A 15887-nucleotide genomic window follows, 5' to 3' on the forward strand; every position below is an offset into this window, starting at 1 on the left:
TTTTACTTTACATCCGATAAAAGTGGTTGGAAACCGTTATGAGATGGTTAGAAGATATAAACGACTATGTGTTTAAATATGACAAGATAGAATATGAGAGGTCCTATAAACCGGAGAAAGTGTCATAACAAAGAAATTTTATTAGTAAGTAAATGTTTTGAAATAGGACTACTTTTTTAGGTTTTTTCCATTGTGTCATTTATTTCTTTGACGTGGCAGAAAGATATAGAGAATATGAAGATGAACCAATGCCTGCAAATGTTCAGTATATGTACTCGTAAGAGATATTTTTATCTAATATTAAATGGACGCACAGAACTTAGCGAATGCACAGCAACCTGGACAACCAAACCCAGAGAATATTCCAAATGAAGTTAGAATACAAACTGCAATGGCAAACTATGGTCAAGTGCCAACAGATGTACAAATGCAACTGCCATGTCAAATGACGCTGCGTTAGGTTTGCCACCATGGTATGCAAATATGAGATGGAAAGAGTTTATACAAACCCCGAAGTGGATATAAACAACTTTATGCAGATGACGCGAACACAGGAGTTGACCCAGAATATGTTTTCTACCAGAGGAGAAACAGAATGTATGAGCTCCAGTTAAAGAATGCTATGGAACTCAACAGGAAACGTAAGAGACTAGCGGACATTAGATTTTTACACGTAGTAAATGGGTTTCTTTGGAAGAATAGGAAACTTCTTTCGAAATGTTGGAAGAGGTATATGGAATGGAATAAAATCTGTCGGAAGAGGAATTTGGAACGGAGTCAAAAATATTGGTAAAAGAGTAGGTCAGTTTGTTGGTATTATACCTAAAGACCCTGAACCAGAAGAACAAGCTCCTGTTATACAACAGCCTGAACCTGCACCACAGTCTAGTTGGCAACCAAATCCAACACCTCAACCGTATTAAAAAATTATATTTTTACCGTTCGATAGTAGTTGTATATGAAACTAAGTTCTAAGTAAAACGCATGGTATAATGGAATTATTCTTTTTCTTCCATCTGTTGTAAACCATACTTGAAGTCTGAAATACTTCCACTTGGTGGTTCGTATAACTTTGTAGGTTTTTCGTAAAAGTCATTTGCCAAGCATAGAAAGAGTTTTGGGCGCCAGAAAATGAAGCATGAACAATAATAGCAGCTGGGTCGAAAACATTTTCATATGTTCCATTAGGGTTTCGACTTCATAAAAGTCTGGGCTGTACTGGATATGCTGCAGGCTGATTTAACATCCTCATAAATCTATACCATGCAAGTTGTTATATTTTTGTAGAAATATAAACGTTTTCTCCAAGGTCTTCTATTCTATTGATTTTAACAGTTGCATTTTTCCTGTCATAAATAATATCGAGATGGTATTCTCCCTCGTCATGTTATACTGGTTTGCATATTCGATAGATATCGTTATATTTTTCTTGAAAAGCTTGAAGAGTTGTTCTAAATTTACAAGCAAACTTAACTTGTAAAAGTTTTCCCTGTTCAAATTTCTCATACATACGTTTTTCTTTGTTATAGTATCGAACTTCAAAACCGACCGTAAATGGGAAAACCATGTATGGCTTCTGAAATGAACTTCATTCTACGAAAGCCAATAGCTTTTGTGACAGATGGGTCTCTTAACCATCTTAATGGGTAGTCAAAACGATAGCCTTCATGCTTTACGGTATCTGTCTCAAACTTTTGACCTACTTAGTAAAAAGTTCATCTAATGGTTTAGTTGTAGCAACTCTAGAATTTTCTTTTTCTATTGAAAGCATATTTTATCTAGAATAAAAATGTCAAATGAAACAGCGTCTATGAGAGAAATACAACACAACCGACAAACTCATTATACAAGCTCTAAATAAGAACACAACAAACTTTTCAAACTATTCTAAGATATCTGAGTCATTGAAAGAAGGAAACTTAAAACTGACTTTAAACCCAATGACAGATGAGTTTCTGTTTCAAGACAATAAGAACCATACTGTCTGTATAAATCCAAAAAAAGGAACTTTAAACGAGAAACCTATAAATGAACTTCTTTTGAAAGCAGATGTTGACAACAAAGCTGACAAAGAATATGTAGACGATGCAATAGCAAAAGAAGAAGAAAGAGCTAACAAAGCTTATGCAACAAAAGAACATACTCATCCTGAACTAGCAGACAAAAACATATGTTGACAAAAAATGTCAGTGAAGGACAAGAGCTGAAAACGAATATTCTAAAAAGACCATATACATTCTTATATCTGATATTACAAACTTACAAGAAACCTTAAACAGGAAAAGTGCCGTTGGACATACACATACCATTGCAAATATTACAAACTTACAAGAAACCTTAAACAGGAAAAGTGCCGTGGAATACACTCCATTGCAAATATTACAAACTTACAAGAAACCTTAAACAGGAAAAGTGCCGTTGGACATACACATACCATTGCAAAATATTACAACTTACAAGAAACTTTAAACAGGAAAAGTGCCGTTGGACATACACATACCATTGCAAATATTACAAACTTACAAGAAACCTTAAACAGGAAAAGTGCCGTTGGACATACACATACCATTGCAAATATTACAAACTTACAAGAAACCTTAAACAGGAAAAGTGCCGTTGGACATACACATACCATTGCAAATATTACAAACTTACAAGAAACCTTAAACAGGAAAAGTGCCGTTGGACATACACATACCATTGCAAATATTACAAACTTACAAGAAACATTAGAGACAAAAGCAAATAAGACTCATACACATACCATTGCAAATATTACAAACTTACAAGAAACCTTAAACAGGAAAAGTGACGTTGGACATACACATACAAGTTTTACAACTTTTACAGCAGATGATATTACACTAAACACAACCTTGCCAAGTAAAGGTCCAACAATACCACCGGCAACAAGTCTTGTAGATACTTTGATATCTAATGACAATAGTATTATACATCTAAGACAGGAACTCAATGTGCTTAAACAAATTTTGCCGAATCTTATTTACCCGGTTGGCTCATTATATGTTTCAATGAACTCTACCAGACCAGAAGTAGTACTTGGTTTTGGAACTTGGACTCAAATAGTCGACAGGTTTTTGTATTGTGCAAACTCTTCAAAGGAAAACAGGTGGAAGTAAAACGATTTCAGGTGAAAATTTACCTGCACCAGTCACTACATAGATTTAAGTACATCTCGAGAAGGTTGGCATAAGCATAGATATTGGGAATGGTCAGGAATGACAAAGGTAAAGGATATGATGTTAAAGACGACGTTCAGTTTGCTATAAATTTTACTGGAGTGACACTCTGGGAGGAGGAGACCATTCACATTTCGTTTCAGGATATACGCAAACAACCGGACAAAGTAAAGACTACATGCCACCTTACATGACAGTTTACGCATGGTATAGAATTGCTTAGTCGTCATTTTCAACTTCTTTAGCATATTCGTCAGGAGTTGTCTTATATTTGTTAGGAACTGTCTTTGAAAGTATACCACCTTGAACTTTGACAAGTTTGAAACGAGGTCTGACAATAGTAGTTTTATCTTCTGCTTGCAGTGTGTACATTTTGCCATGTTTGCCTAAAACTTCATAATATTCTCTTGTATACTTTCTTCTATTTTTACGAACACGAATGTGAGTACCTGTCGGGTTCCCATTGTTGTCATAGTCAATAGTATTTTCATATGGGTCGCGTTTAGGTATTTCTATTTTTACTTTGTCACCTTTCTGAAGTTTGAAGCCCGGCATTCTTTCTTGTTTGTCTCTTTTGACTAAATTATTAAATATATAGTCTTTCTCTCTAAGTCAGGGTTGTTTTTCATTTCTTCGGGGAGTGGTTTCCCAAACCTTTTTGTTTACGGTTATTGTAAATATTTAAAACTTGTCTCATCTTTGCCATGGAGAAGTGTCTATATTTGTCGTCATATGACATTTCATTTGCTTCACCACCTTGTGGTTGGTTTAAGTCTCTTAACATTTTTATACAACCGTCAATGACACCAAGAGCAGAATGGTTTTGGTCGACAATGAAATATTGGTTTACATTTTTTGAACGCAGATAGTTTTTTACATCATCTGATTTGAAAGAACTTTCACAGTCAGATGTTAGTTTTGTTGGATGGTATTTGTCAACGAATATTGTCAAAGCAGTTTTCACATCTAAAATATTTTTGGACCATAATGGTATAGTTAGTATCCCTAAGTCGTGTACTGTGGCACTGCGCGCCTCCGTACACCACTTAGCGGTTTTGACACTTTACGAAACCGGTAACGTATATTTTACAACACAACCATAACACCAACTTAACCTTAAATATTTACAAAACCGTCTGACACATAAACGACTTCACTAACGACTTCACTAACGACTTCACTACCGTCCTCACTAAATAAAAATAACCTTATTTTTATTTTTTTTTTAATTTTTTATTTCATTACAAAGACATGTCCGACTACATTTACTATGACTCTTTCCCAGAACGTTTCCGTGAACTATTCAAAACTCAAGTAAAACTGAGGAACATGCATTTTAACAAAGACAGACCCATCGACGATGAAAGAAACCCTGAATATATTACAATCCCTTATGACGCAAAGTTCATTGCATACATTCCTTATGGTCGCAGAGGAACGAAAACTATTTCAACAAAGAACAAAAATTATTTCTGGAGCGATGAAGAAAATTGCCTTATCTACATAAATGCATACTTAAATAAAGCTACATATTGTACAAAAGAAGGTTGGACTGGATTTGAGCTCTACATATACGACGACGATGGAAACAGACGTTGTGTATACCCATACGATAATATGTACCATTGTTTTCATCAAGCATTAAACGAATACATAGTCAGTAAGGGTCTCATTCCTGTTGAGTAGATATGCTTTATTTTTGTTCCCACATTTATATAAAAATTAATGATATCACCACCCTCACACGTATGAAAACATAGCACAAAAATAAATTTAGGTGAAGTGGTGAGATCTCACTTCTTTTTTCACCTGTTTTTTCACCCTGTTGAATTCATTGCTTTATAACTCTCTTCCTTGGTTTCTTTTTAGTTGCTTTCTTCACGTCTGTCTCCAACTTGACTGTCTTTCTTCTTCGTCCATAATGATACCAATTACTTCCACCAGTCAATGGGTCAAATGGTCTTTCGTAAGGGTTTCCATACATTCCATAAGGTCCGTATGGATAAACCGCTGGTGGAGAAGAAACATTTTCTTTAGTTCCATCGACTCTATTTAAATGCATTGTTTCACCTTTCATCTGGTCATTAAAGTCTTTTGCGTGTTTTGCAAACTCATCGTCCTTTCCTAAAGCATTTTCTGACTCAGTCGCAACCAAATTGGATGCTTTATTTATGAGCCCTATTTTATTTAATCTTAACTTCTTTGCAACCCAGCCTCCAATCTTCCCTTTATTTGCATCTAATGTCTTCGAAACCCTTCCTCCACTCATTTTATTTACTGCGTCATAAGCTCCAAGTGCTTTTGCTCCAAATGCTAATGCTTTTGTTCCCATTGCGCCTAAAGCTGCCCAAGCTACCATTTACACCATATTAAAATCATCTCTCTTCAATATTATCTCATAAAAGTTCTCGTTACTGGAGAAAGTCAATGAAACATAAGCGTTCTCACGGGCTTCGCCCTCACCGCTTTGCGGTCTATCTAACTTCTTTCTTATATCATCTATACGCTTCAAAATGTCTGAACAATTGCTAACATCTTCGACAACAGTTATTTCATCATGAATGACCTTCAAGAACAAGCTCATTTAATATGCTATTAAAATCATCTCAATAATGAGTCCATCCTTTCCGTCTTTGGGTAGCACAACATCTTTCATTGAAGAAGGTTCGACAAGTCTTATGTTAAACTTACTGACAAAGTTTGTTATACTATAATGCTTCGGCGGCGAATACATGTAGTTTGAAAGACATAATATAGATTCTTCAGCAAATTCACTTATACTGGATTTTATAACAATGTTCTCACGAGACCAAATACCACCAATTGACAATCTTGTAAGCAATCCTGCTGAACCTTCTACTGTAAACGTCGATGGTAACATTCCACGAAGGTCATCTATTGACATCGTTGAGTCACTGAATTTAAATATTTTCTTAAAGCAATCGTCATTATCTAACCATGCAATAGCTTTGAAGTTTTCATTCGAATATACATCTGCTTCATTAAATGTAAAACCTGACTTCTTTGCAGAGACGACTTTAAAATCTATTGTATTTGTTTCAAAATTATATACTATGGTAACTTCTGAAGGTAATGGATGTCCTTCCGCAGTCAGTTGTTCTCTCACTACCGTTTGAAGCTTTGTGTTAAAAACTTTCATGTCATCTCCTGTGTCTAGGTTCACATACACAGCAACAGGAAAACTATCTTGCTTCTTTGTTTCATCATTATACCTCAAAACATTAAAGTTCTTCAATAATATTGTTCTTCCTGCTGGAATACTTCTAACTTGTCTTATTTCAATAGCTTTCTCACCTCCTACATACTCTACCCAGTGTCTTGGATATTCATAAGTATACTGACTTTCTTGAATTTTGGTAGGTTTCATCATAACGTGTTCATAGTATATCTTTATACTCTTGTCAGTTAGACTCGGTGCTATGTTCTGAATATTTCTGACTTGCATTTTTAATGAAGATAAAATGAAGCATTTAATACATGACGTAGATGAAGACATGAATGAAAGCAGTGAAAAGCTCAACAGTTCTCTCATTCTTCCTTTCAGTAAGGACTATGAGTTCTGTTCAAATGGTGTGATTTCTATTGTGGAAAGATGGGTTCAGGTAAGACATTCAACCTCATTCGTCATATACTCATAACAGAGCGTTTAGGAAACGACTCTTACTATGACCAAATCATTATATCAGCAACTTCAGACTCTATGGATTCAACAGCGAAAACATTTATGTCAAAAGTTCAAGCCTCTGTCGTTAAAGTTCCAGACAGTGAACTCATTGAATTTCTTCAACGTTACATTCGACGTAAGAGAGAAATATTATGCCATCGTTGAATTTATACAGTCAGGAATGCAAAAGACTTCAGAAGAGATGGAAAGAATTATTGACAAACACCACTTACGTCAATACTCAGGAGTTTACGATATGAAACGACTGACAAACTACATTCTGTCAAAACTTTCAAAATACCCCTTCAAAAAGTATCCTTCAAACACTCTGCTCGTTTGTGACGACTTCGCCGGAAAAGTTTAGTGTCAAAAGCAGACTCACCATTAGCTAACATCATAACTAAAGTCAGACATTACCACTTAACTGTAGCAATACTTATGCAAACATGGCGTTTCCTTGCTTTAAACATAAAACGTCTCATAACTGACTTCGTTATCTTTCAAGGTTTCTCACGCTATGATATTGAACTCATTTGGAAACAGTCAGGTATAACATTACCTTTTGAAGAAATTTGGGAAGCATATAAGTCTCTCATCTCTCCTCGTTCATACCTTGAGATTCATATCATGACTAATACCATTAAAGTCAAAAATATTCCATGGGAACGACCAACATTGTTTTAAAGTTTAACCTTCAATTGACTGATGGTAAACAAATTCCATGCATCTCTGTCGCCATTTCTGTTAATATTTTTGCTGTCATTCATATCATCCACTTCCCCATCCGTTAGCTTTTGAGGATATGCGTTAGAATAGCTGTTCTTAAATGAAGGCTTTTCACCTTTGAGAGCATAAACTCTATAACTTTCTGCATACTTTATGTTTGAACCTCCTGAGCCATCATTGACATAAATTTTTATAGGCTTCCACCCTTTGTTCATGTTCCTGCTTCTTCCCTTAGCTCTTTTGTTCAGTAGTTCTACATCTTTATACACAGCTCCTGTCTCAGTGAATTCAACAATATTTTCATTCGTTAGCTTTACATTCAAACCCTTGTCGAGTATATTGTTCATTTCATACATATAAAAGGTTTTTATTCTATATGAAATGAGAAGCAAATCCATCTTAGCTGGTGCCGTTAATGTTCCAATTGAACCAACATCAAATGTTGACTCACGAACGACAAACAATATTGTCATAAAGAACTATAGTTCAGAGTGTTTGAAAGAAAAAGAACCAGAACTTAAGTCGGGAGGGCTCAAAGAGCCCATCTTGGCGCATGGCGCCGTGAATTTAAACTCAGCTTCAAACGCTAACGCTACATCAGATGTTAAGTTAGAGTATCCACACTGGACCAAATTCTTTCAAGAGAAGCTAACGACAACCCTTACACAAATGTTCAAACAAATCCTTCAGATAACGTAGACCATTACCTTCTTCAGTTATACCAAACATTTTACTCAAAGACGATAAGAAGCTTTTGACAAATCTTATAAGCAAGAACCAAATAATTCTAACAAAGGAGGACCTTGAAAATGTTTATCTCACGAATAACAGGGAAACAATGTGTCATTGACTATCTCGACCCTGAAATCGAATGCTGTGGTCAAACTCCACCATTCATGAAAATAGGTAACATCCGCATCATTGAAACACCAGGAACTACAGGAGTTGAGTTTAAGTATAAATATTCGAACGAGTATACAAAACTTTCAACAGAATATAAACTTTGCTTGAAATATGTTTTAGTAAATTAAAGCAGTCAGGAGGGCTCTTTGAGCCCATCTTGGCGCTTTTGCGCCGTCAGTCAAAAAAATTCAAGTTAGCAATTTGTAATATCTGTCCAAACTTCTTCAACAGTATCGAACTCATCTTCATAATGCAAACCTAATCTTATTGACTTGGTGCAGTTTTCACTAACACAATATAGCGCTTTGCGCTCGGCGCCTTTGACGCCTTTTTCTGTTCTCTTGACTGGCATAACTAACTCATTTGTTTCATCAACAGCAACAACCAAAGTTCATGACCTAATACATAACATTCATACTTTATATTTTTAGCTCTGAGTTCTCTTGTAAGCTGTTGCATTTAATATTTTCTAAAAAGTCAACTTCAACAGTCATTCGCACTGGTGCCTTCAGTTCTACAGGCTCCTTGAAAGTCAACAAGTCTGAATTGCATGTCTTTCAAATTATGAGACTAATGCGAACCCATTTACCTAAATGAGTTGCTATGACAGGAACGTTTGGAATGAACATTGAATTGACTGCATAACAGAAGGATTTATATTCTACTGAACCTTTACTATTAACTCCTGAAATACCTGTGACATTAGCTATTTTTGACTCAACGTACAAACAATTACCATAACATACGTATGAACAGATTTCATCTCAATCGTTTTGTCAACACTTTTCAAAGGAAATGCATATGGTATGCTCCAGAAGAAGTTGTACTCTATGACTCATTCTTGGTATCTTGAACTCTTTCTTGCTACTGAACTTCAATGTTCCCTCAGAGAGAGTTCGACATCTATGTTGTCAATAGTTCTTCATTTATGAGAGTATCTATGACTCCAGCAATTTTATCTATTCTGTACTCGGCTCTGTTAGGAAATGTTACAAACTTCTTTTGTCATCTATTTCAATCTCTATGAAATCTGTTTCATCTGTTATGACAAAAGTGCGATAGTATTGAAGTCAACAACTCTGAAAGCAAGCGCTTCATTCTGAAGACCTAAGTTTGTTTGTAGCTTTACTGTCCCGTATTCGTTTGGGTCTGTACTTTGCAAATAGAACAACATTTTATTCTCATTAAAATATGACTATTGCTGCATATGCGTATGAAACAAATGAAGCAAGAAGAGCACATGAACTAGTAAACGAAAACTCAACTTTAACCATTGAAGGCCAATGATTTAGTCATTGGACGATGGAAAAACTAAAAAAGTCATTGATTTCGATACTTTTAACACGTATGACCCATTCATTACAATAAGTAAAGTTCCCATCATAAATGATGGAACGGTGCAATATATAAATTCTACAGTAGATGCCTCATTAGTGAAGTATTAAATGTTCTCATTGAATTGTTAAAGAGCTTTCGATTTGACGAAACATTAAATGCCTAAAGAATTTAGTCATGAATGAGAAACAAATTCTCGGCGTTGCTGGTAGCAGTAATGATGTACACCTTATGACATTAGAATATTATAACGAACATAAAGATGAACTGAAAGGAGAGAAGGGTGACACCGGACCTCAAGGACCACAAGGAATACAAGGAATACAAGGAATACAAGGAATACAAGACCTCAAGGCGAAAAACGGTTGGATGGAAAGGATGGAAAGGATGGAAAAACTGCTAAATCATGGATATGGACCTTATAAATACTGGTTTAACAGCTGCTTCATATGGAGTTCTTCAATACCAAATCGGAAAGATATGGGCGGTACTTGGTGAAGAAGTTTTAAATGACGTTAAAAATGCTTTGAACTTCATTTCAAATGGTTCGGATACTATTAAAACTTTATCTGGTTGGATGCAAGAAACAAGGAGTCAAATAGATACTGTAAGACGTATAGCAAACAATGCACGTACGGGATTGGATACTTTACGACAAGCACAAAATACACTAAAGGAAGCAAATGATATTCTTGGCTCAGTATCAGACATGCATGAAGATTGGCTTAAAGGTATTGACAAATCTTTAAAAAATCACAGTCAGTCTATTGCTGACTACAAGAAAAGTATAGATTTTTTACATAGTGCTATGGACGTACATGATGGAAGCATAAGGAACTTACTTAATGCTAACAATAACTTACCAGGAACTATTAAAGCATTTATAAAGTCCTTTGTAAAACCCGGTGCTCTAACATTTAGGTCTTTGAGAGCAAGAGCATTGAAGTCAAGAGATGCAGAAACTCCAACAGAACCTACAGAAGGAACTGAAACAACAGAAACTCCAAAAGAACCACCAAAACCAACAGCTAATGAAATATTGTTCGAATATTTTCCAAGGTACTCTGTTCTCATTGCATACATTCAAGAAATACTTAAGAAAGCAGACTTGACTTTAGGAGATGATGAAAGTTCTGTATATCTTTCGTTCCAGTTTCAAATAGCAGAACTTTTGAGACAGATATGCTTAATGTATGACAACATCTCTGATTTCACAAGATATGATGACGACCATGACCCCGAACATGGTGAAGAAGAAGTTTTACAAACATCCATTAAGACAGGAAAGGTTTTAACTCAAAGTCTCATTATTGACACCAAAGATGGCGAAGTGGACGTTCTTCAAGAGCTGAAGAAAAATACTTCTTCGGGAGGTGGTGGTAGGCATGAACTTGAAATAAATGAGATAGAAGAGAAATTAGCCGAAAAAGCAGATAAAGAACATAAACACAATATCTCCGATATAAATGAACTTCAAGCTACATTAAATAGTAAAGCGGACAAAAATGAACTTGACGCAATGAACAAAGTTTTGAAATCTCATAAACACAACATCTCCGATATAAATGAACTTCAAGCTACATTAAATAGTAAAGCGGACAAGAACCATGTTCATTATATAACTTCAGACGAACAGATTATAACGGACTACCATGGATATTTAACACGAAGTGATGAAGCGAAGACAAAAAATGTTAATGAAAGAAGATATAAATACATTCGTGCTAAAGGTTATGACATAAGCTGTACTGTACAGTATGATGTAGCTAAAGCACCAGAAGCATTTGGTTATACCGGTGAAATTTATGCCTCTACTTTCAATGTTAACGGTGTATTAGTTGAACCAAGATTTATGTTAAGAGTTAAGGCAAAAATAACGTTTGAAGATGCTATTAAAAGTAAAGCTGACAAAGTTGAACTCGAAGCAACGAACAAAGTTTTGAAATCTCATAAACACAACATCTCCGATATAAATGAACTTCAAGCTACATTAGACAGTAAAGCTGACAAGAACCATACACATAAATCCTTCACTACTGTTAGAGCAGACGACATAATATTGAACTTTGACCTTGGTTCAAGTGCACCATTAGAAAATCCAAGTACAAGCGTAAAAGATACTCTTAACAGTTTAGATAAGAGTTGCAGGAACATTGAAAGTCATGCCAGAAACTTTGAAGCATATGAACTACCCGCAATGTTAGATAAGAAAGCAGACAAAACTTATGTAGATGAAGAACTATCAAAGAAATTTTCGAAACCAGATACAATGACATTTACAACAGAAATTATAAATGGTGAACCAGCAACTCCATTTGAATTTGTTAGAGGTCTTCAACCAGATACTTTTGAATTTTTCTTGGATAATTCTATTGAACTAACATTACATTATAAAAGTGGAACAAATGCAACATTTCATCCGGGAGATACATTCCAAATGGTATTTAATGACATAAGTTCTTTAGAATATGTTTATAGAGTTATGAGCATATATGATTTAATATATCCTATAGGAGCTGTTTATACGTCTATGAATCCAATAAATCCAAACACTTTATTTGGTGGTAGATGGTATGAAATAGTTGACAGTTTTCCATTCTACACTAATACTCAGTCAATGAAGATGGGAGGTTCAAAGAAAATAGGTATTGAAAACCTTCCTTCACATATGCATAGGTTCAGTGGAAGAACATCTGTGGAAGGAAACCATTCACATTCAATAACAAAAAGAGGTTATACAAATCTTGCAGCGGGTTCGGATAGACAGGGAATGCATAGATATGATATCACAACTGACCCCAAAGATGTTAGCACAGGTATTTTCTGTGGAACTGCAGGAAATCATACACATGTTGTAGCTGGTATTACAGACCCAGCAGGTAATGGAAAAGATTATATGCCTCCTTATATAACAATGCACGCTTGGATACGAGTTGGTTAAAATCTTTAACTTTACATAAATGAGCTTGAAAGAAGTATTCGAACAACATCCATGGAGGTCATTTAAGAAATTCAATGAAGCTGCAAAGAGTTGGGGATTTACTAACAGAGCTGAAGTGAAAAGGTTCTTTGACAAAAATGTTGTACATCAAACAAAAATAAACCCTTACGACTACTTTTTACCAATTTACTCCAACACTCCTGACGCATACCAATTTGACACTCTCATTCAAAGCAGAAAAGGAGGACATAAACCATTCCTCATCTTCATAAATGTTAACACTCGTAAAGCATATGCATATCCAATGAAAAATAAAGGAACTCGTGAAGTGTTAAGAGTTTTACAAAAGTTTGTAGCAGAACATAACCCAAGTACTTTAACATCAGACCAAGACAGTGCATACCTCAGCAATGAAATCACAGAATTTCTCATTAAGCATAACATAACTCACTACACTACTGAAGACCATAACCATAACATACTCGGCATCATAAACCGCTTCATAAGAACGCTCAGAGATTTAAATCAAGAGCGAGACTTTACCGAAGAAACAATGAAACATTTTCTCGAAGTATATAATTCCTCAACACATTCTACAACAGGACATACACCAAATTCAATGACACAACAACAAGAAGAAAAGTATATACAAAAGAAACGAAGCCAAACACAAAATATCAGAAATTCAACACAATTTACCCTCATTCCTGGTACAAAAGTTCGTGTAGTTCTTGACGACAAACCGTTGACAAAGAAACGTTTAAGGTTAAGTAGAAACTATTATATCGTAGACTCTACACAAGGTAATGGATATCTTATAAAAGCTGCTGACGACTCCATAGCATTTTACCCTCGACATAAGTTAGTTGAAAGTAGTAATGGCAAACTTGCTGAAACCATTGACGAAGCAAAGCGAGGAGTGGTTATTGAAATACTTGGCTACAACATAAACGATGACACTTATAAAGTAAGATATGAAGGAGGTGTTGAAGATGTTATACCATCTAAGAACTTGAGAGAGTCAAAGCCAACACATCTGGGACCATTAGAGCGGGAGTACTGGAAAGACAAAAATATGCCAGAAAGAATAAGAAAATTCTTCTAAACTTTTTCATTAGATGTAAATCAGACATGAATGAGAACAGTCATGATATCATTAATGGTACCATTTATTTACACCAAAAAATAATGTTTATGTTAGAATGTTAGATCTAACACGTTTTCTAACCACTTTTCTAACATGGTCTAAAACTCTCGAAAATCATGAATTTTTGACATTTCCTTATGAAAGAAAAATAACGCTAATTTTTTTCTAAGAAAAATTTTTATCTTGTATGTAAAGATATGATTTCAACAATCGGCACAACAACAATTCAAACTACAGCACCAAACTCGTTAGTCATGAATCCAACATCTATGTTAGTAGAGATGAAAAGCTTCATTCCTTCTTCATATACTTTCGAAACAAAAATCCAGAAGATAAAGCAAGAACTTTTAACAAGTAATTTAGACTGTAGTGCGAAAGATGAAACAAATGAACAGTATCTTTATGAAATGCAGGACATTATTGACCATTTACCCAAATTGCCTGAAATCCAACAACAAAAACTAACTATTCCTGAATTCGACGAAATTGAAGTCAAAACAACTGACTCAGTAGAAATAAAGAAGTTCATACGTAAAGTAAATTATGAATTCCTTGGTTTTCATTGCAACCATAAAGTTATGGACAAAGATTGCGACATGGTTTATAAGAATGTTTCTGATATATAAATCTGAAGAATTTAAGACCTACGATAACTTTGTTTCATTAGTTGCTGAATGTGTTTGGGAAATAAGAGATAAAGATAGAAGAGGCAAAGTATGGAACGAACAACTAAGACCCGCTATGTTTGAGATGAAGAGAGCAATTGACGCCTTAGTTGTTTTAGCAGGTCAAATTTCAATGTATAACGCAAAAATGAACCCGCAATGTTCAAAATGTAAGGCAGCGATGAGGAAATATAACTACTCCGTCAAAGAGATAGAAAGAATGAGAAACGACTATGCAGATTTAAAGAAAGAAGTAGAAAAGCCAGCAGAAGATAAAATGGACATGTTGCATTTCTGAACAAAAATTATCCAACTGCTGACGATTTCCTTCTATCTGACGTCAAGAAGAAATATAAAGAAACCTTCGGCATTGTTAAAACATTCGATGTACTAAAAGAAGAAATAGAAGCTACAAAATTGTTTAGAATTTCAAATATACAATACATCGTACAATTCATGTACAACGTATAAATAACAGCGTGGGAGGAAAACGGTGTGAGAAAACGGGTGAATCCTCTCACCTCTTCACCTCAAGTTATATTTCTTTGGGGCATTTACACTCATTCTACGAAGATAGTCGCACAATGACAAGAAGCAATTTACGAAGAAGTTATGACATCAAAACGCCCATTCATGAAAGAATCCAGTTATACAAGAAGCATTTACGAAGACAGTTTATGATAAATCCATATGCAGGGTTGAATAGAATAGGTGATGTAAAAACGGCTGGTGAATAGTGCATCACCTCTTCACCTCAATTATATTTTTGGGTCAATAAGTCGTTCACTGAGAGAAAAGATTCCTTCATTCGCTAAGATTCCAAAAATGAAAAAATCATTGATTTCGCTTGAGAAAAAACAGCAAAACTTCTTCACGGGTATATCCAAAGAACTCTAAAGAAGAATCAAAGTAAATTCTTGATTTATTCCCTGGAAGATTAAGCACACTTTGTCATGACACTTTTATTGCACTACAAACAAGACATAACAAAGAAAATAAAGAAATACGCCGCGCTGCGCGGGTTTCGAACCACAGGAGCGCTGACCCCTCCATAACACCAACCTTTAGACCACTGTTGCCTACGTAGCCTGTTCGACATGAAGCATTTTTATTGAAATTGCATATCTGACGTAATTATTTTCATCTAGTTCCACCGCATAAGATATTCATACGTGTTTTAAGACATTCATTAAAATTCTTTTTCTATTGCATCTAATCTTGCGTTTTTTTTCAATAAGCTTGTTCTGTATTCTGTTCTCATCTCCAGCGAGTGTTTGGATCTTCT

The 15887-nt window shown here is 35.1% G+C and overlaps 4 protein-coding genes and 2 pseudogenes across 6 annotated transcripts, besides 1 other annotated feature; 4 read left to right on the forward strand and 2 right to left on the reverse strand.

Moving 5' to 3' along the window:
* The first annotated feature begins 2363 nt into the window (after positions 1-2363).
* Positions 2364-15854: a mobile genetic element.
* TVAGG3_0740290 (uncharacterized protein) lies at positions 4452-4886 on the forward strand (the record flags this gene model as incomplete). Its single annotated transcript, XM_001297174.1, has 1 exon — positions 4452-4886. One exon carries the CDS (start codon positions 4452-4454, stop codon positions 4884-4886), a length of 435 nt encoding a protein of 144 aa, XP_001297175.1.
* Positions 5032-5559, reverse strand: TVAGG3_0740300 (protein of unknown function, DUF4107 family; the record flags this gene model as incomplete). Its single annotated transcript, XM_001297175.1, has 1 exon — positions 5032-5559. One exon carries the CDS (start codon positions 5557-5559, stop codon positions 5032-5034), a length of 528 nt encoding a protein of 175 aa, XP_001297176.1.
* Positions 5785-6105, reverse strand: TVAGG3_0740310 (uncharacterized protein; the record flags this gene model as incomplete). The annotated part of the gene is made up of 1 exon (XM_001297176.1): positions 5785-6105. The coding sequence occupies one exon, from the start codon at positions 6103-6105 to the stop codon at positions 5785-5787; it is 321 nt and encodes a 106-aa protein (XP_001297177.1).
* TVAGG3_0740320 lies at positions 6716-7470 on the forward strand (annotated as a pseudogene). Its single transcript has one exon. A coding segment is annotated over exon 1 (755 nt).
* Positions 12810-13534, forward strand: TVAGG3_0740330 (integrase core domain containing protein family; the record flags this gene model as incomplete). The annotated part of the gene is made up of 1 exon (XM_051244854.1): positions 12810-13534. A coding segment is annotated over one exon (725 nt), but the record flags the coding sequence as incomplete, so codon positions are not given.
* Positions 14135-15073, forward strand: TVAGG3_0740340 (annotated as a pseudogene). Its single transcript has one exon. A coding segment is annotated over exon 1 (939 nt).
* Positions 15855-15887: the final 33 nt, after the last annotated feature.

The sequence above is a fragment of the Trichomonas vaginalis genome, chromosome III, assembly GCF_026262505.1.
Source record: "Trichomonas vaginalis G3 chromosome III, whole genome shotgun sequence".
NCBI lineage: Eukaryota > Parabasalia > Trichomonadida > Trichomonadidae > Trichomonas > Trichomonas vaginalis.